Below are 23,372 nucleotides of genomic sequence, written 5' to 3' on the forward strand. Positions count from 1 at the left end.
AATGAACCTTCTGAAATCAAAAAATGTGGATAGGCCTTGGTAGAGAAAGAAATCTTTAGATTGTGAGGTGGAGGGAAGTGAAACTGAGGAGGAATTTGATGATGATACAAAGGACAGAATAGAAGAGACTGAAATGAAGAAGAGAAAGAAAGGTGATCTTGAGAGCTCATCTAGGAAGAAAACGAAGGAAAAGGAGATGGAATCAGAACAAGATAGTGATTTTGAGGAGGGGCAGAAAAAGGGTATTGACAAGAGAGGAAATTTGGGCAAGGCTACAGGAAACAAGGGGAAGAATGTTGAAAGAGATTTTGTCCCTTTTGATGATGAAATCTTAAGTAAGAGGGTTGAAAGAAAAAGGTAAAAAGCATTTTCTCAAGATGTGGATATTGAGAGAGATCTCAAGGAGACGAAGCTCGATAGAAACAAACAGGGGGAGCACGAGGACTTTCTTGAGAGTAACAAAGATGAGGATGATCAAGGGTTTCTAAAGGGAATCTTTGGGAACCCATGGATAATGAAAGATGATATGGGTACCCTAAAGCAGAAAATGTAGGACATATCAATGGATTTGGATTAGCTTAGCAAGATAGCAAGGGGGGAGAGAACACTGGGTCAGCACATAGAAAAACTTTCTGAGGTAATTGGCAATGTGAAAGAAGTAGAGAATTTGATAAGTGTGTGCCACCACTTGAAGCCAAAAATAGAAATTTTGACCAGCTGGGTAAAGACCTTCAAAAAGGGATGGATAGGCTAGATACTAGAGTGGATAACTTGGAAAAAAAGGTTAACAAATTGGCAAATTAGAATTATAATATATTGAAGACCATGGCTAAAAACTTTAACACCCTGGTGAACAAGCTGGAATAGAGCAAAAGACAAGACTCTAATGCTATGAAAGAGGACTAGGGCCTGAGTAAGTGCACAAGGGCTAATTCCAAGAAGAATGAAGGTGGAAAAGAAAAAAAATTGGATGACATGAAAGCATCTGCAATAATATAAACGGTTGGAATTACAATAGGAAAGGTAAACTTCTAAGATAGGGGGGTGAATTAGTAGTTTAAACTTTGACCCATAAAAACATTCACCAATCATCCATCTCATCCATTCAATAAGTAAACTGAAATACCATGTAAATCATATACATCTAAAACATGTAAAGTGAGTATTCACACACATATGACACCAGATTTGATTACCTAGAAACCCTCCAATGAGAAGGTAAAATTGGGGTGGGGATGACACCCACAAATCTTCACTATTGCAATAATAAAGTGTATCCAATGAAGTTTATAATGTTTTGATCATGAGACATGATCTACCCTGTGAAAGGTTTTCCTTGTTAAAGATTTACAAAGATTGTTAGGTCTTGCCCTGTTAAAGGATTTCAACACCCTGTTAGAAGTGTGCCTTGCTAAAGGACTTTAACTCACAATTAAGTAATCACCTTGTTACAGGATTTCAATATAGCCTATTATGAATACTCTATTAAGAGATTTGATTGATTCACCTACTAGAATGACTCAGCATTGATCATGTTGTTAGCACTTTGTTGCTTGATGACAAATCACCTCTAAACTGATGTATTCTTGATCCTTTTTTATTAGATGTCTTCTTGTTGTATGTTATTCTCTTCCTCTATTCTCCTTCAATTGTTTCTACAATGATATCTTAGATCATAACTCCTTAGCCACCATGAATGCTCTATTTGTGCATGCAAATTTCTCTCTTCTCTCCTTCCACACACCTTAGAGATTTTAGGTTTTGTCCTCCTTAAGAAGACTTAGGTGACTTAGGGTTAGGTATGAATCAACAGTTGTGATTCATCCATTTTTCTGCTTAAACCTTCCCTTTACTTGATTGGTTGCATGCAATTCATAGGGATTCCAACTTAAGATTCATCCTTATCTCCAAAATATCGTAATTCAATGTTTAAGTCAGCTCAAAAATAGTTTACATAGTTGTTTGTGTCATTACAAACAACTATGACAAAACTGTCTTACTTGGCATCTAAAGCCTTTGATGCTTGGCATATACTAATTTCTATACTATGATATGGCATTTGAATATCTCGACATGCACTACTTACTAGGTTCTTATATCACTCGGCATACACTATCTGCTTGGCACATGAGTGACTCGTCACTCACTGTGGACTCGCATGCTCTTTCATATAAATGTTGTGCTCAACATATACTACTTGTTCAACATGAACTAAGTAAATGACATAAGTGTGTAGACACTCATTAGTCAAAACCAATATGAGATCAACAATCTCCCTCTTTGACATGAGTGTAAAAACACTTGGTCATGCATTGATATCCTTATTCTTATGAGCATAACATATCTCTTATTCAGCTTATGAACAAAATTACAAAAAAATTTAACAACTTATATACCTCAAAATTTGATAACTCCCCCTAAGTTGATAGGTCTTCTTCTGTACTCAAAATTATGTACTCTTGCTGAGTAAATGTGTCTCAACTGATACTCTTTGACTTCATGTTGATTGCTTGTTGTTCTTTGCTTTCTCCCCCATGCTCTTATTCTCCCTTTTTTCTCTATCTCCCCCTTTTATTACTTCCCTCTTTTTGACATTGATGTCAATGGGCTATACACTGATAGTGTGTTTGTCTAGAAAAGATTTATGAACCTCTAGTATAATCTTGAGAGTTGCATCCCAATTTTCACATGCTACATCCAATGGCTTAATTTGGATGGTTAGCTCAGTAGCAAGGTGGACTAGGCCATCTAATGTAGAAATATTGGGGTCTTTCTTCATAAGATTTTTAGCATTGCCTAATTCCTTGTGCAAGATCTCCATGTGAGGGGTCAATGTTGTTTGGATGTTAATCAGTTTGGCCCTTATATTGGCTTCATCTACAGACTGTTGTTAATTGACTCTAGGTTTGTAACAAAGTTATGAAGTGCTTCTCACTTTGAGTTGGTGTCATAGGCAGTTTTGTACCTGATGAATTAATTTTACTTTCCAAAATCAAAATGTGACTTCTTGTCTCTTGTGTGAAGAGTGTTCGATTTCACAGCTTGGTGTACTATGAGAAAATGTTCTCAAGTTCCTTCTTCACACTCTCTACCTTAGTTTCCAATGCAACTTGTATAAGTGTTATATCACAAGATATTTTCTCATTCACTTTACTTTGAAATTTCTTTTTAGACCATTCTAGTAATTTTGCATTTGTATCAAGGTTTGCATCACTTACCTTTTCCACTACATTTGTTAGTTTTTCAATGAGTGGTTTGGTTTCATTTGGGGTAGGCAGACTGAATACATCTAGAAAGATGTCTTTATTATATAGCAATAATTGCTTCTGCCTATGCTCCCTTCTGAGTCTTTCTTGTCTTTTCTTTCTAGTTAGGGCTTCTTACAATATACCCATATACTCTATTGTCATTGTAGCATAATCATATTTTGGTAACACAATATCTTCATCAAGGCTAACATCTCCATATTGTATTACCTCTTCTACCTTTGATGAATTCAGACTCGGCATTGAGATCTACAATGGTGTTGCATCTATGCTCAACTTTTGAAGAGTGTGACTAAAAGGAGTGCTAGCTTCTAGTAAGGTTACCAAGGCTTGAATGGATACTTGCTCCTTTAGCTTGGATGTCAACTCGATCTCTTCAAGCTTGTCTTTTTCTACCACAATGCCTTGACTTGCACCTTGTACTTGTCTCGGAGGTGCAGATAAGTATATCTGACCTATTTCACTCTATACTTTAGTAGTGGCATGAGTTTCCACTTTATTTTCTTCAACTATATCAACCTTTTTTGATGTATCTTTAAGAACTTTATCCAAAGGTTGTACATTAGTGACTTAAGGGGTCATTATAGGTGGTTTTTTGTGTATTCACCTCTTCCCTTGTATTGATAGTCACTAATTTTTGAATCTCATCTACACTCACCAATATAGGATTGTCACACCATTTTTCCTATAGTGTAGACTGATCAAGTATCTTTTTCAAATCTTCCTCTGTAAGGGGATTGATGTTTTGAGCAATGAGAATAGAAACATCCTTTACTATTACTATTTCAGTATTTATACTTGATATATGTTGAGGGTTGACATTATACAATTGTGTATCTTGTACACTTTGTTCTTGTTACTTCTCTACCTCAACTATTTCCTTGTCATCTATCCCTCAAATGTTTCTTCATTTTTATCATCTTCTTCATCATCTTTGACCTCTATAGGCTCTTGTTCATCTGACTTTACTATAGTTAACCCATATGTGAGTTTCCAAATTTGTGTGGACTTCTTAACTACATCTTCAATATTGTTTTGCAATATGCTAAAGAATCAATATTTTGGTACAAATCTAACTGCATATTTCTTCATAGCCTTCACAATTTGTGCCTTACTAAGTTTAGGCATGACTTGTGTAAGTGATGTTTCCCTAATCTATCTTTCCAAGTTCAAACAATAGTGTCATTTCTGCTCCACTCTTTCATATAAACTTTTAGGCATAGAGTTAGCAATTTCTAGTGGGGATTTCTTAAAAAATTTCATCATGGCATATATAGCCTCCTCCACTTGATTCTTTTCAACTTTACCAAGATTATCAAAATCAACATGGGAAAATCTTGACAAATATGCACTATTCTTAACATTTTTCACATAGGTTATCTATATCTGATAATGGATTGTGACTCACCACTTTGAATTGGCTATTATCATTAGATTTTGTTCTTTCCTCATTAGATTCATCTTGTGTAATGTATTTCCTCCTTAGCCTTATCTGAGCTCCTCCTTCCTACTCTACTAGTTTGGATTTCTCCTTAGCCTTTTGTGTAGTGACATGTGCACTAGCCCTTGTAGTAGGTTCTATAGGTTTGGGTTGGCTTGGTTTAGTAGTCTTCTTGGACCTTGTCACTGGTTGAGCCTTAGCCTTTCTTTTATTTTTTATCAGTAGGAGTAGGTGCTTCCTCTTCATCCTCTTCCTTCTCGGCACCTTCACCAAATTTAGCTTCAATTTCTTTATTGTCTTCTCCTTCTTCTTTATAATAGAGGCAGTCTTTAGTTCCATGGTAATCTTAGAATTTTCCATCTCATAATTTCCAAATGCTTTGGCATCTTTATCTATGTATTTTTGCAAGTAATGTAGTTATTGTTGTAGAGGCTTCATTTACATTTATTTCATATCCTAATGGTCTTAGCCATCTTACCCTTGGAGTTGCTACTTGAACAAATGTATAGTCAGCTTCCACTAGGAAACAAACATCATCATAATGTTTTTCTGCTAGTGATATTAGAATTATCAATCTTTTCTTCATAGACTACTTAAAGTCTTCAAAGTAGCTGGTCATTACTAACTAAATTCTCACCTAATTGTTCAATGAACTCACCTATCTGTACTCCCACTGACTATTTGTCTTCCATGCCACAGTGCTAAATGTAGGAAATGTGTTTTGAACATAAAAGAATATACATATCAAGATAGAACCAAATTTGCACTGAGCACTCTTTGTCTTCCTTATTGCTCCTAGGTTTTCAATTAGTTGTAATTGTAGCTTGGCAAGATCATATGTGTGATCCTTTTGCACAATATTATAACCTACATCCACTGCAATATAGGGCACAATGTTCAATCTACTTGATTGGTAAAACTTATGTGCAATTACCCTTACTACAAAGTCTATCAATGGAGTTGTGATTGTGTCAATTGTCATTCCTCTCTTATTCCACATAGCTCCTTTGTTTTTCTCAATAACCTCTTTTGAATCACTCCTCAAAGTCTTAGGCTGATCTAGGGTTGAATACCCTATTACCCTATGTATTATCCTTTTGGTTATTTTGATAGGCCCATTGTCTAACCATAGTGAACTATCATGAATCCTAATTAATGCAATTATCATCCATTTAGTTTTTAAATTATTCAGGAAATCTAGGGCACAAGTTAACCCTTTATTCTCTACAATTTTGAATTCTTCCCTTAATACACTGTTCTCACAAAGTTTATCATATGCTTGCCTAATCTCCATATCTCCAATACTACCAATTATACAGTTGTAACACTTCCTGACATCCTGAACAATTAAAACTTTCAGTGGTATTATGGATAACACACCAGAGGGGTCTTGTTTGTAAGAAATGTCTGGAATGGATTTGAATATTGATTGCTTGACCTCATTACTAACTAGTTGAACATTCAAAACCTCTTTACCCTTTGCACCTTTGAACTAGATGCCATTATGTGAAACTATGGTTTACAAAATCAGACGAAATGGTGTTGAATTATTGTTCAAATCTTCTACAATCACTTTGGATGGATTTCCAAATTGCCTCTTGCTCTTCTTGCTCTTTCTTTATTTTGAAATGATGTAAAATGAGTTGAAATTGATCCAATACCCTTATGAAATACTGCAATTAATGTTGAGTGCTTACATAGTTGTAAGCTCAACATCAACCAATTTTAGGATCACTTGACATCCACTAACATTTCATTCATTTGGAAATCATTATGAGCTTGGCATCAACTAGCCAATTTGTTAGCTCGGTATCCTCTAGCATTTTACTCGACAATCATAGGAAAATTTTCATGCTTGACAGTAACATGAAAAACTAAAAGATTTTTCTTGGATTCCTAATACCATCTTGCATCTTTGTCCATGCTAATGTAATCTTTTTAGTACTAAAACATTTTTGGAACTGATGTGTGATATTACTTTTAAATATTAGTCCCACATACCTTTTGATTGCTTAGTTTGATGAGATGTGATCACTTGACCCATTGGGTGAAGTGATCCGTTCTCCATTTGATGTGCTACAATCATCCTTTTTCTTCCATGTCTTGTTCATTTCATTTCTAACATTTTCAAAAATCTTTCTTGCCTTTGCCTTTATCAAACTCACAACTTGGTGCCTTTGACCTTGTTGGACAATATCGATTGATGTGACCTGTCTTCAAACAACTAAAACATGTGGTTTGACTCAACCACCTTTTGTAGTCACTTCTAAAGTGTGTTCTAATACAATTTTTTAGGAACATGTCCATATTCTTGACAATAATGACAGCTATACCTTATATTATAATCCTAGTTATAAGAGTTTTCATTGTTCCTTACCTTTGTTTGTCTATTTGATAACCGCATGGGTTTGGATCTACACTCAAAATATCTATGTCCATACTTCTGGCAGTTATAGAAATATCCTTCAAATCTTTGAGTGTGCATGGTCCTCATTCTACGTTCATGTGCCTAATGACCTTGTTTGTTGCACTTATGGTAGTGAACCATGCCCTTATGCTTGACATTCTAATTTATAGTCTTGCTCTTGCACACATTAGCAGTATGTCATTTCTTACCAAAATTATGACAAGTAGGTTTGGAGTTCTTACCTTGTTGCTCCTTTCTTCAACACTTGTGGATGGCTCTCCTTCTTTGATACTTGTGTATCCCAGTCCAAATGTATCATTGTTAGGTATAGGGGATCTCATTAATTGCTCAAAGTAGTTAATGGCTTCACTTGATTTATTGAAACTTTTAGCAAATTCATTTTCCCTTTTTAGGTCACTTTGCAATTGCTCATTCTATAACTTCAATGTTGTTATCTCAATGTCCTTTATATTCAATTCATAGTTGGGATTCATCATTTGACTTAGAGTGTCCAACTGCATGTTGGAAATCTTGGTTAGCTCTATTCTTTTCCATTAGATCTCCAACTATTGTATCAAATTCATTAGAGTCTTCATTAGCAAATATCTTAGTAGTGTCCATCTCTTTGTATTGTGTGTCATTCTCCTTAATAGAAATTTCCTTCCTTCTCTTTAAAGATTTCTTCAAGTCTTCTCTTGCTTCATTTAGTTGATGTAGAATGAGTTGTATTTCAATTTCTTGATTCTCAATAATCTTTCCCAACTTGTAGACTTTCATCTTTAGGGTCTTTCTTCAAAGCTGCAAAGCTTCTCTTTCAAAGAACAAGGCTTTGATACCAATTGTTCGAATTACAATAGGAAAGGTAAACTTCTGAGAGGGGAGGTGAATTAGTTGTTTAAACTTTGACCCATAAAAACATTCACCACTCATCCATCTCATACATTCAATAAGTAAACTGAAATATCATGTAAAGCATATACATCTAAAACATGTAAAGTAAGAATTCACATACATATGACACCAGATTTGATTACCCAGAAACCCTCCAATGAGAAGGTAAAACTAGGGTGGGGATGACACCCACAAGTATTCACTACTGTAGTAATAAAGTGTATCCAATGAAGGTTACAATGTTTTGATCATGAGACATGATCTACCCTATGAAAGGTCTACCCTGTTAAACACTTACAAAGACTATTAGGTCTCACCTTGTTAAAAGATTTCAACACCCTATTAGAAGTGTGTCTTGCTAAAGGACTTTAACTCACAATTAAGTAAGCACCTTGTTAGAGGATTTCAATACATCCTGTTGGGACTACTCTATTAAGATATTTGACTGATTCACCTACTAGAATGACTCAGCATTGATCCTATAGTTAGCACTTTGTTGCTTGATGATAGATCACCTCTAAATTGATGTATTCTCGATCCTTCTTGATCAGATGTCTCACTATTGTATACTATTCCCTTTGTCTATTCTCCTTTAACTAATTCTACAATGAAATCTTAGATCATAACTCCTTAGCCACCATGAATGTTCTATTTGCGCATACAAACTTCTCTCTTTTCTCCTTTCGCACACCTTAAAAATTTTAGGGTTTGTCCTCCTTAAGAAGACTTAGCTAACATAGGGTTAGGTATGAATCAACAACTGTGATTCATCCATTTTTCCACTTAAATCTTCACTTTATCTGATTGGTTGCATGCAATTCATAGGGATTCCAACTTAAGATTCATCCTTGTCTCCAAAATATCGTAATTCAATCTTTAAGTCAGCTCAAAAATGGTTTACATAGTTGTTTGTGCCATTACAAACAACTATGAAAAAACTCTCCTACTCAACATTTGAAGTCTCTAATGCTTGACATATACTAATTTCTATACTGTGACTTGGCATCTAAATAGCTTGACATGCACCGCTTACTCAGCTTCTGTATCATTCGGCATACATTGTCTACTCAACAATTGAGTGACTCGACACTCACTGTGGACTCAACATGCTCTATCATATACAAGTTGTGCTTAGCATATACTACTTTTTTGGCATGAACTAAGTAAATGACTTAAGTGTGTAGATACTCATTAGTCAAAACCAATCTAAGATCAACAATGAACATCCTGGCAAACCAAGTACCAGGCCTTCTGAAGACTCTATAACTATCCTAGGACTATCTTTTTTGCTTTTCTTTTGTTTTCTTTTCATGCATAGTTGTGTTTTGGCCTCTTGTTTTTGGCTTGATTTGTCTTTTCTCTTTTGGCTATGAGGCCTTTTGTTGTTTGAGCTTCGATTCTCTTGTTTCTATGATACCTTGTACAAGGTTTTAGGTCCTTTAAAACCTATTTTTGCGTAATCAAAACATTTCAAAAAATGAGATCAATAACTCAAGTAGTGGTATTGGTATTGGTAGAGTTGATGTTGAAGTTGAGGATCACTATCAGGCAAATGAAGGTATGTAGATTGGAGAAAGACATGGAACATGATGAATGACTCTATGAACTTGATGGCAAGGAATTGGAGGATTCAAACAATAAGATGTTGTGGCAAGTTTAACAATTATGGTATGATGTGTCAATTCTAAATTTTTTACTTATTAGTAATTAGTACAGCCTACATTCTAGATTCTAGACAGTAGCCTCTGAATCTAATCATGATTCATCTATCATTCATAATAAGTTATATCATTTTGTAAATGTCTAATGTCAAAAAAACATGTACATTTTATGGTAGATGATGCAGTGAATCAAGATTCATTCAAATTTACCATTACTATTTTTTTTTTGCATGTTATTATGCTCATATGATAAATTGATATGGTACAATCCTTGATAATTTTTATGAAAATATAGCAATTCAAATAATAAAGTTAATATTCATTCTCATTACTTTTTTTACACATGATAATTGATAAAATTCATGAATGCATTCAATTTGCAAAATTTAAATTTGAATATCCAATTTCATAATCATGAGTTAAAATTACTAAATTTACAACCATTAAATTTAGCAAATGACCTTGAATTCCCTTCTATATAAGTATAGAAATAAGAGAGCAACAATAGCTTCAAGTCATTTTACCTCATGGGAAGAGTCTTAAAGTAGCATCAAATTCAATATCAAATTATTATTTTTTTCCTTTGCATTTGATAGGCCTATTAAGAAAAATAGCATTTGGATTGTGTTGCATTTATCTTGTTCAAGAAACAAAGTTCAAACATTAAAATCATATCAAACAATTACAAATAGAAATAAAGTAAAGACTACAAAGATGATTAAAATCACCTTCCAAGTTTCACATACTCTGATGCCTAATGGATGTCTTATGATATGATTAAAGATTGGGTCAACTTTTTTAGGATGTTGAATTCTGCTTCGTTTGGAGCTTGAACATTTGTTATGTTATAGCAGATGACCTTTAACTTTATCAGACTTCTATATTTGGAAGATTTACTTAAAAGAAATGCTATATCCAATAGTGCATTCAAATTCACCAATGTTTTGATGCAATTCAAAATGCCTTTTGGAGTTGAATCTTGAGGAAAATTGACTACTTTAGACATGATTTTGGCCTCCAACTCTTTTTGGTCAACTTCCCTTCTAATGAATGTAGTTGATGAATTACCAGGGCAAGGATTAGGCAAACCAAGACTTATCATTAATTTTTCTCTATCATCCATCTTGGTGAGCTTTCTCCCAATTGAGTTCAAATATTCCTCTCCTTCTCTTATACTCTGGCATTTTTGAATGATAGTTGATGACTTTACTAATGCACTAACATGGTCATAAACTCCTTGGTTGGCCAAATACTTGTCACTATGTGTGTTGAATATGTTTATAATCTATCTTGCAATCTTCTCGAGCTTAAAAAGGTTTTAGTTATTCTCAATATGGTCTTTGATACTTCCACAAAAAACTCAAAAACTTTGATGCAATTCAAACCAATCACACAACCTATTGGTATTTGCCATAATTTCCCCCCACAGTTCTTCTTTAATTAGTTTGATTGATTTTTTGATTTTTTTCATTTGATTTTTTGTAGGTTTTGATTGTTTTATTTTCCTTATGTACCTCTTACAGCATTTGTGCCAACTGATTTTCACTTTCTTTCTTTATTTCCTTGGCTTTCTCTTCCCATTGTTTTTATTTTTCCCTTTCATTATCTAATTCCTAATTTATGTTATGATTGTATGTCCACTAGACTCCAACTTTTTGAAAATATCTACTGCAGATGCTCTTTCATCTTCAAGTTGTTTATTTCATTCTTGCAATTTGTCCCTGAGTTCTTTGAATTTTACATCGTCTTCCATATTAAAATGGTTCAGAGTATCACTAAGTTTCTTATTTCTCTATTCCAATTGTTCCTTCAACATCTTGAGTTCTTCTTCTCTCTCTACATTTACATCAGATAGTTTTTTATTGCTTTCTTCCAATTATTCCTTCATAATTTTCATTTCTATCTCCATATTTTATGGCTAAGGCTATGCACTTGGCTCTTGAGAGGAAGCACTTGTAATCCTTTTCTCTATTTCTTTGCATATGTTATCTGCTACTTTCTCCTTTCCCTTTGCATTTTCGAGGTTTGCTTTTAACTTTTCAATTGCCTTCTCTGACCCTTTTTTCTCTCTCTCCATCTTGAACAGTGAACTATAGACCACAGAGTTTGCCTTTTTTGCCACATTGACTTTGTCCACATTTTTGACTTTAGAGAAATCTAGAGATAGTGTGCTAACATGACAATATGGTGGATTTATCTCACTCTCTAGTGGATTATTATCTAGCTGCAGGGGAGAAACAATCATAAACTCCATCAATATCATTAAAAATAAATATAAATAAAACTAAGATTTTTATAATTCAACATTATTAGATTTCCACAATCCCTTTAAAATGTATGAAATTTATTTCTAGATTTGATTGTGTAAGATTTTTAAGCATCAATGTTTTGGGTCACACTCTGTGATCCATCATCAGAGTGAGAGTGATCATGGAGTGTGATCTAGGAACATTGATGCTAAAAAAATTTACACAATCAAATCCAAAAGTAAATTTCATACATTTTTATATTTTTTACAGCTTGATTAGTTTAGGTACAATGAGAAAAGAATAGAGTAAAGAAAACCTTTGGTGTCATCCAAAACTCATGAAACTTTGAATTACAAGTTACAAATCATGTTCTAGACAATGTAGATTGGTGATAAATGTCACTTATTCTCTAAATTGCAATTACAATGACAACCATATTTTACAACTATAGCTTTATGATACAAATGATCAAGCTTACTTTAGGTGCCATCGATAGTCATATTTTGCAATTACATTGAATTACCCAATTATAACATCCCAACTTGATTGGGGAATAAAAGGGAACATGCTTAATCAGTACAAAGGTTGTTTCCATAAAATACATAGTCAAATAGAGTCCAAAAGAAAGATGAAAGTAAATGATCCATTTTCAAAATAGATTCTCTCTCATTCCTTAATTCACTTTAGCTATCATCGCCTTCTATAGTCCTCTATAAAATACATTTCTAATATTTTTTTCTACCAATGTTCATAGTAAATTCGGTAAAGGGTAATCTTACCATGTCTTGCATCATCAATAGTCAATAACCTTCCCACTAAAATAGATATCCCCAAAGTGCATTGGAAAAAAAAAAAACTAAAACTAAAAGTCTTAATATACTTCTCGATGTGTTGTTTGACAGTTACACCATATATCCTCTAATCAATATTATTCAATAATCTCGAGCCATTGGTAACAAATGAAAAGGCCTCCCCATTATAAATGATGATATATGTTAATTTGCATGCTTAGTTCCATTAATAGTTAAATGTTAAGACAAACAAAGAATAAGCACAAAATTGTAGAGTTCTCTTATGAGCATGAACATATCATAAATGAAAGAATTCGTGTCTGTGTGCACGCGCGCATGTGTGTGCGCGCGTGTTATCTATGTTATCCCCAACTAATAATGTAATGGCTAATGCTATGAATGTATGTAAGAGGGTTATATTAGTTGTTATGTTGTTATTGATTTCAAGTATTAGTTGGCTAGACATTATACTAATATAGTAGAGTGCCATATCATTTGATTAAGAGTATATGAGTGATGAAGAGGATTTGAAGAAAGTATGTTGAAGACAAAGTTGATAAATAAAATAACTTGGATAGTGATAATGTAATGTTCCAGTTTGATTTTTGTATAATCATGAAACATTGTAATGTATTGAGCTACACAAGGTAAACTGAGTGACAAGGTTAAAAAAGGAAGAAGTAGTCGTCGAGTGACTATAGTATTCATCAAGAAGTTGGCAAAGTAAAGAAGAAGTTTAGTATTACTCGAGCATGTGTAGTACTGGTCAAGTACTATAATACTCAAGTGAAATGTTATGTGGGTAAGTTCACCAAGATGGTGTACAAAATGAGGGTATAAGTGGATACCTTTTTTCTAAAATAAGATAAACATGAACTTGGATGAGATGTTTGAGGGTCATCCACTCAAAATGAAAAGATGTGTAAAAACATAAATTGTATTACTCAGAATCTACTTTCTAAACTACTAGATTTTTTACAAAACACATAAGATTAGGTGAGTCAAACCCTGTGCACGCAAAAATAGTTCTTGATTTTTTTCAAAAATGTAACATATCTTTTTTCATGTGCAACACAAAATACCTAGTTATATTTAGTGTTTTTCAAATCCTTTTAGTAGGACGATAGTTAAGAGTGATAGCTGGAAGTTATGTAATTTTGTGTAATTTTCTAATGAGTATTTTTTAAAATTAATTATTGAAGTGATTGCATCCTAAAATTTTATTGCTTATTTGCGTGAAAAGTATAACTTGCATAAAAATAATCAAAACTATTTTTTTAAAACTATATAGAATGAATTCTAAAACAATAATATGTAATTTATTTTGCATATCATTAAGTATATTAAAGGCTTTTTTTTTTTTTTTAATATTAGACATATGTTTGTGAGGACTATGAAGATAGTGGTAAAACTAATTAACATTTGCATTGTTAATGATGTCAAAAAAAGGAAAAATCTATATATTCAAAAAGGTAAGAAGATGTGTCAGATTATGTTGGTGATTTCAAAGATGCCCACTTTATCGTTTGAAAACCTGATAAAGGCAAAGACAAGAATTCATCTTAGAAGATGAATAAATGCCTAAAGGATTGAAATTGGAGGAAAAATGAGCTCCCAAACCTTAGGCTAATTCCATCCACAACTTTATCAAGTTTTATGTTTTCAAATAACCAGATCGGGTTATTAGAGTCAAAATGTGTTGCAATGATTAAAGAACCCAAACAGGTTTTTATGAGAAAGAACCTGATCAAGATTTTATGAGACAAAACCCTATCGGGTTATTAATGAGTGAATGCAACATATATTGCATTCACATAACCCTCTCAAGTTACTATGATAGTAATAACCTAATCAAGTTATGCCTATCATAAATAAAATAAATATTTATAAATATATAAAGAAATTCAATTATAATTGAACATTTTATATATATACATAACCATATATTTATAAGTATATAGCTAAACTCATATATAATTAATTATTTTTAATCTATTATTGTATAATCACACACACACACACACACATAATATTCATAACCTCTCTTTCGCTCTCTCAGTAACCCCTAACACCCACTCCCTCAAACCCGAAATCCTTCTCTATCCTAGCAAACCCCTAACCACTCTCTCTCCCCCCTCTCAAACCCTTAACTTACCTCTCTCCCTCTCCCTCCCTCCTCAAACATCTAACACCTCTATCTATCTATCTATCTATCTATCTATATATATATAGGGAACATTGTCCATCTCTAAAGTGCATGCGATTACAATTCTCATAATGGCCATGATATCACTTTAAAAGTGACCTCAAGAAGGATTTGTATAAGAATCAACAATCTTTTGACTACTTATCAAGTATTTCCAAAGAAATATATATTGGACCTTTTTGGGGAATATGAGATTTTTTAAAGCTATCTATATGCAATGACCTATTTATATGCTTGAACTATTCTTAGAGTCATTTCATGAAAATGAGAAATATTAAGAACACAATTTTATTAGAAAGTCTACCAGCATAATTGTGTACTCATAAATAGTTAGGATTAGAATTTTCATTTTCCCAAAGTTGTTCTGGACACATTTCTTGCACCAATATTGCAATTGTATGAAGTAGTAGTAGCACTTTGTAATTATAGATAGTCATTGGCATCTATTTTCTATCTATACTTCTCCCCACATCTTTAGATCTTCATCTCCCCCTCTAGTACTATCTAAACTTTCCTCCCTCACCCCTCCTTTTCCACCCTCTCTCTTCCTCTCTCCTCTCCCCATTATCTACGTCTCTACACTCCCCCCAATTATCTACATCTCTATTTTTATCTACCTTAAACTAACTACACTTTAGGAAGGAATTTGAGATGCCTATTTTACAATCAAGATTCTTTAATGTACCTACTAATGCATTTTATGTTCTCCATGTTATCCTTGCCTCTTCAATCTTTTATTTAATCTAAACTTATTTCCTCCATCATGCCCCCCTTCGTGCCCTCTCTCTCTCCCCCCCTCTTTCCCCAATATTTGTGTCTCTATCCTCCCCATATTATCTACATCTCTACTTTTATCTACCTTAAACTATCTACACTTTAGGAACGAACTTGAGATGCTTATTTTACAATCAAGATTCTTTAATGTACCGTACTAATGCATTTTATGTTCATGTTATCCTTGCTTCTTCAATCTTTGCTTTCATTCTTGCCATACAAGTAATTGTAAAATATGTGTGTGTGAAAGTCAAATAACATACTTGCAAAAGATGTAAGTCTTTTTATTTCATCCAAACTTGATGTTTATGTGAAAAATTCTAAAGAGTTATTATTAATTATTATTTTAATTTTTTTCAAGATTTAAAATAATAATTAATAATATTTTAATCAGTTTTGTTAGTCCCTAAGACATGGAACTAATGTTCTCGGTTGCCCATGTTAATTAAATTTCTCAATGCTAAAATTTTGAACCTACAAAGATTGGAGTCATTTTATTTTTAAAATGATTTCTTTATGAAAATTTCATTTATCTGATTGGTCTATAGCATTTTTGCTGGGTTTAACCGATTAAAAATAAAAAGCAAACGACAAAAAATCAACAACTACGAATTTAATGCTCATCTGTAGGTGTTCATTAATAATGGGTGTAATATTTTGTACGACGAAACTCTTTTTAGACAGTGTTGATGTGCGTTAGAGAGATAATTGCGACGTCTCTGATTGACGATTGAAAATTACAGAAAAATGTAGACGACCATTACAAACGGATAAGTTTTCATCGGCTTTAATGCGGTGAATTGGACAGCCCTTTTGTCCAAATTGCTCGATTAAACAGCGACGCCCGGTGCGCGCCAAATATTCGTTTGCGGTCCAGTCTTTGTGGAAAATGGTATACAAACAATATACTCTTAGCATAGCACGTTACAATTTTACATTTTTAAGATTCTCTTCAAGCTTTTTGGAAAGAATGTGAGTGGAGTCGGCGAGTTCTCCAGTTTATGAGCTTGATAAATACAGCCATTAGAATAAAGAATTGATAGCGTACGCGCATTAAAATCATTAATTGAACCATTCAAATTATTTTCGAAAACCAAAATCTCCGGGTCTCGGTCGACGCCAATATTGGCGTCAGAAAACGGAGATTCCATCCCTTTGACGGCAAACTCTGGAACAGAAAACAAAAGACTCAAATTTCATCCACGCAGTAAAGCTTAAGTTCAATAAACATAACAGTAAGAACACTCCATTCAATAGCAATATTTATGATTGCCTGCTTAAAGGCAGTGTAAATTCACTGCACTCCAACAAAGTTTAGATACCCAAGGACTTAAAAGTACTCCCCTTTGCAGTAGCTTTGAAAGCCAACCCCCTGTCAATTCCGAGCCTAGCACTCAAAATCTACAGAGATTCATTTGCTTTATCTCAACTACCTCTTAAAGGCATTTGCTTCACCCCTGTGAGCATCACCTAGATCCAATGAGTGCTAAGTGTTCCATTTATTCTCATGAGAGATGGATTCATGTTGAATCACTACTCATGAAACATGGGTCATCGAGTTTGACTCAAAATCACACAGTTAAATCCTGATATTCATATCACAATTTGACTAGCTGTGGAAATTATCTCCTACTTATCAATTGATGAGCTTAAGGGGCTTTCTAATGAATGGTTCATAAGGCACAACACTTGGTGAAAGTTTTGCAAATGGGGTTGCAAGCTTTGGGTTTAACTATGGAGGAAACTCTGTAGTTAAGCGCGCTCAGGCTGGAGTAGTACTGGGATGGGTGACCTCTCGGGAAGTCCCAGTGCTTCACCCCTGTGAGCATCACCTAGATCCAATGAGTGCTAAGTGTTCCATTTATTCTCATGAGAGATGGATTCATGTTGAATCACTACTCATGAAACATGGGTCATCGAGTTTGACTCAAAATCACACAGTTAAATCCTGATATTCATATCACAATTTGACTAGCTGTGGAAATTATCTCCTACTTATCAATTGATGAGCTTAAGGGGCTTTCTAATGAATGGTTCATAAGGCACAACACTTGGTGAAGGTTTTGCAAATGGGGTTGCAAGCTTTGGGTTTAACTATGGAGGAAACTCTGTAGTTAAGCGCGCTCAGGCTGGAGTAGTACTGGGATGGGTGACCTCCCGGGAAGTCCCGGTGCTTCACCCCTGTGAGCATCACCTAGATCCAATGAGTGCTAAGTGTTCCATTTATTCTCATGAGAGATGGATTCATGTTGAATCACTACTCATGAAACATGGGTCATCGAGTTTGACTCAAAATCACACAGTTAAATCCTGATATTCATATCTCAACTACCTCTTCCATATAATCTCCACCTCTTGCACATTATTTAATTTTCGTAACAAATCTGGAAATTCTTTCACAAAGGTTTCACGAACCTGCAACTCTTTTAAACGGGTAGGTGCCTGATATTCAAAAGAAGTTTAATTCTACCATTAACATTATGCACAAGGATACCATAAATGAAAACTAAATGCCCTTTTCGATGGGGAAGAACAAACTACCTGCAAATCGCTCTGCCACAATCTTTGGAAACGCCCACCGCTGATTCTTAAGCACTTCAAGTTTTGAAGATGAATCCATGGAGGAATACAAGGGTTTATATCTGAATTCATATCATGGTGAGGCCGGTTCTGGTAGTCTAGCTGAAGCCATAGAAGAGAAGCATCTGAACTATCTTCTGGTTCCCCAATAAAGAAAGTAATTTGACAATCCATGGATTTGTCCATAAAGGAATGGAAACACCTGGCCGTGGTTTGGGCTAGGGTGTTTTGGAATCCCTTTGATTCCTGCATCCCCAGAATGGATCTTACATTTGAGAAATTTTTGAAATTTAAAGATCTAAAGAAAAAATGGAAATTTCAGGGAGGGGAAAGCGTACCAGTGATTTAAGGTGAAGTTGGGGATGCCACAGACGACGAGGATTGCTCAGTTCATTTGCCATTTCTCTTCCCAAATCCCGCAGATGGTCGTGCATTCTGAAAGCAAACTCATCCTGCCTAGATTTCCATTTCACTTCCCATTCGAGAAAAGGCAGATAACTTACATTTTCCTCAATAAGGCATTTCTCTCTGAGTGTTTCCACAGCATGTTGACAGCTCCATCCAGATCCCTTCCATATGGTCATGGCCGTGGTAATGGATTTGTCAATAAAGAAGCACGCTATGTCCATGAAAATCTGTTGTTCTTCAAAATCCAATGAATCAAAACTTATCCTTAGTCTCTGCTTAATATCTCCAGGCAGAGCTTTCCGGGCTTTCGTTAATGCCTCCTGCCAATAACTCTGAGATCTATGAGATACATGCCGGCCCAGAACCTGAAGAGACAGAGGTAAGCCTCCACAAATGTCAACGAAACCCTGAACAAGATCCGCGTATCCATCAGATGGATGGGGTTGCCCAAAAGCGTGCCAGCAAAATAACTCTCTCCCATCTTCTCTGTCCAACCCTTTTAAATGATAACCTGTGTTAATTCCTGCACATGTAAGGACCCCTACCTCTCGGGTTGTAATGATTACCAGATTATTACCAGGCCTATTTAATATGTCCATCACTAACAGAGATTCTAACTGATCTACATGATCAATGTCATCTAAAATAATCAAGAAACTGAAAGAGCTGTTCCTTTCCAAACGATCCTTCAGTAAGCTTGTCCCTTCCTCGCGACTCGGAAAACTGTGATCCTCACAGAAGATACCTTTGAGAAGTTTACTCTGCAACAAAAGCAATCTATCACTGGACCAGGCTTCCCGAACGTCAAACAGAAAACTTGCTCTTGTGTATTTTGATTTCTTCTGGTTGAACAGTTCTCTGGAGAGAGTTGTTTTCCCAACCCCGCCCATACCAAAAATGCCAACGACATTAGCTTTCTTGGTTTCCGCACTGGCTTTCAAAATCTTGAACAAGCTCATCAAGGCACCGCCTTTCAAAATCTTTGACGAGTTTATGAAGTCCGACTGGAAATTTGGCAACATGTAAACGTTTTGTCCTCTCTACTTCTTTTTGTACAGCGGCGACTATTTCTTTGCAATCGCCATAACTGCAGAGGAAAAGGGGAATTTGATGAGAACGAAATTTTGTTCTCTGCAATTAAACTGTTGCTAGAAGAAAATAAATATATAAATATATTTAACGAGAAAATTGAAATACAGCAGAAAACTTACTCTGGATCTTTGAATTCGTAGCCTGCGGTATATGAAACTTGTTGCAGGGTTTCCTTCCACTCCTTAATCTTCTCCGGATGCCTGCCCTTCATTTCATGGCTAACAAATGCCTCGGCATATTTTCCCTTCGTGATGTAACGGAGTGTTGATGGTTCCACCTGATAAAATAGGGGAATAATCTTGCCCTTACTCTGTGACATAAGAACCAGCTCGGCCAGACACCAAGGCGACTCCGCATATTTTTCTGAAAATATAGCGATATGTACTGAAGCCGAAGTAATTGCAGCCTTAATCATCGAAGGAAGCGAGTCTCCAAGCTCCTTCTCTTCAGAATCAAGAAATGTCTTTATGCCCAGCGCCTTCAGGGAATTGTATAGCTGAGCAGCCAGGGTTTGTTTGACATCGGGGCCTCTGTGATTAATGAACACATCAAAGACTCTGGCAGATTCTTCCACTTCTCTCGGTCTGTTGGGAGCTTCGATTCCAGAGAAAGCATTTTGTTGGCGAGATGAGGACGAGGAAGCCATAAATGCAAGGATGGGGCTGAAACACAACTAGAGATCAACAGATATGGTGAACAAAGAATATATTTTGAGGAAGAATGGGGTGAATCGGAGTAGACCAATGGCTGCATATAAATGTTAGCCACTACATCCTCATTCGAGTAAAGGATTATGAGTTCCAAGACACCTCTGTGTTTTTTCCATACTGAAAATACTGAAAATAAGAAGGAAAATATTGAAAATGAAAAAGGAAAGGCATTTTGTGAAAAGAAAGACGAGACATCTAGTGTAAAGAAATACCGAGACATTTTGTCATTCCCGCTCTTTCGTCGCAAGGACAACGAAAGAAGTCGACAGCATTTTTGCTCCTTATTGTATATATTAAAAATAATAGAGAACAAGAATTTTCAAGTTAAACACAGATGGCAGCCAGCTATCGCACACTAACAAATATGTTCAAAAGTAATTCATTTCGTGGAATTATTTCGCACTCTAGTGGATAGAATTTCGTAGAAATCAGTGTAAAGCAAGGCGATTTAAGCTTCTTCACGGGCTGCCTTTATCTGCTCGAGTTTGGTGTTCCAGATTCCCAGAAGTATGAAAAGTATATTTATCTTCCAAAATTGTGAATAGTATATCTATCTTTCTAACTCATTTCTATGATATTGATTGTTGATCCAAAACGTAAGTCGGACGCAAGAAGGAAATTTGACATGACTGATTCTTATCTTTCTAGTCCTTTCATTCTCGAAGATGACAGGAATTGGCTTTTCAAAATCCGGATTTGAAAATTTGTGTGTTTGTTTCAAAATTTACAAAATGGAATTAGCATACGAGACTTCCAATTTTGCTTCAAAACCAGGTTTTCCAACTTCTTTAAAAAAGTAGGAATTGAAAATCAAAACCTGGTTTTGTTTTTTAAGGAGTGTAAAAACACTATTTTTTGAAATTTTTCTTCAACTCCAAGCTAACGCATAAAAATGTGTCTTCAAACGCATCTTCCGAGTTAAACAAACGGTTTCAGTAAAATCCCAAAAATTGGAATGAAGATATACAAAACCTTGATTTGGCTAAACCAAGGTTTGTAGAAATCCGGGTTTTTTTAATTCCACAAACCAAACGGACCCTAATAGAACTTCAAGGAATAAACTTAAAGCAAAGACATTGAAATGTCCCTTTTCTGATTTTTGTATGATATTTCCAACCTTTAATCAGATCTTTAAGATGAAACAACTAATATCACAAAGATCCTCCAAATTTCTCAAGAAACCCCAAATCGGGTATGCTAGAAATGGTGCCAAAAGCTTCACAGCTTCACCTATTATTAATAAATCTGAAAATGGCCATTTTTATAGATTTTTCAGCAGCATAACAGCCTACAAAATGAAATTTCCATATCTATATAGCCTTTACACAACAGCTCACAAATGTAGGACAAAAACTATGCTCATCGGGCTCTCGAAATTAACACAAAAATGCCCGGAAACACCACAAAAACACTAATAAACTATCTCAAAAGTTTAATCACGTCCCAATACATATATTCAGCTCTATTTTAACAGCTTAAAGTCTGAAATACAGCAGCAACCAAAACTGATATGAAATGCTCAACTGAAAACACCAAACTCATGCAAAAAAACACCCAAAAACCCACAAATCTACACTGTTCAGCACAAAGGCAAACTCTGTATGAGCATGCACATGGAATGGCTTCAAACTCCCGTCCTTAGCCTTCCTGGAAACCTGCAAACTCCCGTTCTTGGGTCTCCTTGGAAACCTGCAAACTCTCGTTCTTGGGTCTCCTTCTCCACAGGTTTGGCAACCTCTGAAGAATAACAAAGAATGAGCAAAAATCAAGTTCTCCTCCCTGCCCAAAATGCCTCCAAACCCCTTAAAAGAGGCCATAACTGTAACTCACGTCCAAGAGAGGTTAATGAAACATATTTTAATAATAATTTTATTTATTAGTCCAATGGTTTCCAAAGATTAACCCCCCTTTTTTCGAAACTTCACTTTCTTGGGCCTGCCTGTCTTAGCAAAGATTATTATTTTTTTATTATTTGAAAAGGGGACATGACAGACATTTCCCTAAGAAAATTAATTTAGATTAGTAGTTTCTTTGTTCTTTCAACGTCGGAGTTAGAATCACGTGGATAATCATTATAATTCTTCTTCTTTTTTTTCTTTCTATTGCAAAAAGAGGGGTAAAAATTTATTACAACAAGGAGAGCTCAACAAGGAGCTCAATCCTGAGCAACAAGATCATCAAATTCTTGCACCATCTTAAAGGACAGTTGTCTCCTATCCCTAATATTCCAACCCGGATCATGACTAGAAGCCCATTTGGCTAAACAATCAGCAGTTCTATTCCATTCACGAAGAATTTACGTGAACCTAATGAACTGAAAAGAGGAAGAGAAGAAAATTATCTGCTTAACAACAGTGGCCAGCTACCAACTAACATCCTCAAGCTCTTGCGAAGAAAGCATGTTCACCACCACCTGGGAATCAGACTCACAGATAATCTTACTCCATCCCTGCAAGCAACACTATTCCACAGCATATAAAATAGCCTGAGCTTCCATGAGATTGTTAGTATAATCACCCTTATGAACTGAGAAGAAAAATTTAACATCCCCAGCACTACAATGAGCCACTCCGCCAATACCAGCAGGACCAGGATTCCCACCGGAAGAACCATCAGTGTTAATTTTTAGAACTCCACAGGGAGGAGGAGTCCAGTGCCCATCCCGGTTAACCCGACTCTTCCTCTGATGGTGAAGCTGCCTGGACATAGAAGGAAACCTATGAGCTGCAGGCCCATCCCGAAGATGAAAATTGAGGCGATTACAGATAACAAGATCAACCGGATCCATAACCCCATCAAGCTCACACTTCACAAGAATAGTTTCTGAAGGGAATGTGATATTTTCCACCAAAGATGCAAAACACCAAGCCGAACATCTTGGAATATGCGACGATTC

The 23,372-nt window shown here is 35.1% G+C and overlaps 2 protein-coding genes across 4 annotated transcripts; both read right to left on the minus strand.

Moving 5' to 3' along the window:
• Nucleotides 1-11,346: 11,346 nt before the first annotated feature.
• On the minus strand, nt 11,347-20,664 carry LOC149545481 (disease resistance protein Roq1-like). 3 transcript variants are annotated; one of them, XM_089790675.1, is made up of 5 exons: nt 19,886-20,656; nt 18,605-19,761; nt 18,228-18,512; nt 18,019-18,128; nt 16,881-17,119 (listed from the first exon to the last, which is right to left on the minus strand). In XM_089790675.1, the coding sequence occupies exons 2-5, from the start codon at nt 19,694-19,696 to the stop codon at nt 17,116-17,118; spliced, it is 1,491 nt and encodes a 496-aa protein (XP_089646801.1). In that variant the 5' UTR covers nt 19,697-19,761; nt 19,886-20,656; the 3' UTR covers nt 16,881-17,115. The 3 variants fall into 3 exon arrangements, with proteins under 3 accessions (XP_089646800.1, XP_089646802.1, XP_089646801.1); XM_089790674.1 differs by lacking the exons at nt 16,881-17,119; nt 18,019-18,128 and adding an exon at nt 11,347-11,890 and having other exon boundaries at nt 19,886-20,664; XM_089790676.1 differs by lacking the exons at nt 16,881-17,119; nt 18,019-18,128 and adding an exon at nt 16,293-16,854 and having other exon boundaries at nt 19,886-20,659.
• Nucleotides 19,882-20,412, minus strand: LOC149545482 (putative 2' cyclic ADP-D-ribose synthase BdTIR). The gene has a single exon (XM_089793775.1). The coding sequence runs from the start codon at nt 20,410-20,412 to the stop codon at nt 19,882-19,884; it is 531 nt and encodes a 176-aa protein (XP_089649901.1).
• Nucleotides 20,665-23,372: the final 2,708 nt, after the last annotated feature.

This window comes from Cupressus sempervirens, chromosome 7, assembly GCF_028749045.1.
Source record: "Cupressus sempervirens isolate cs-2001-9-10 chromosome 7, ASM2874904v1, whole genome shotgun sequence".
NCBI lineage: Eukaryota > Viridiplantae > Streptophyta > Pinopsida > Cupressales > Cupressaceae > Cupressus > Cupressus sempervirens.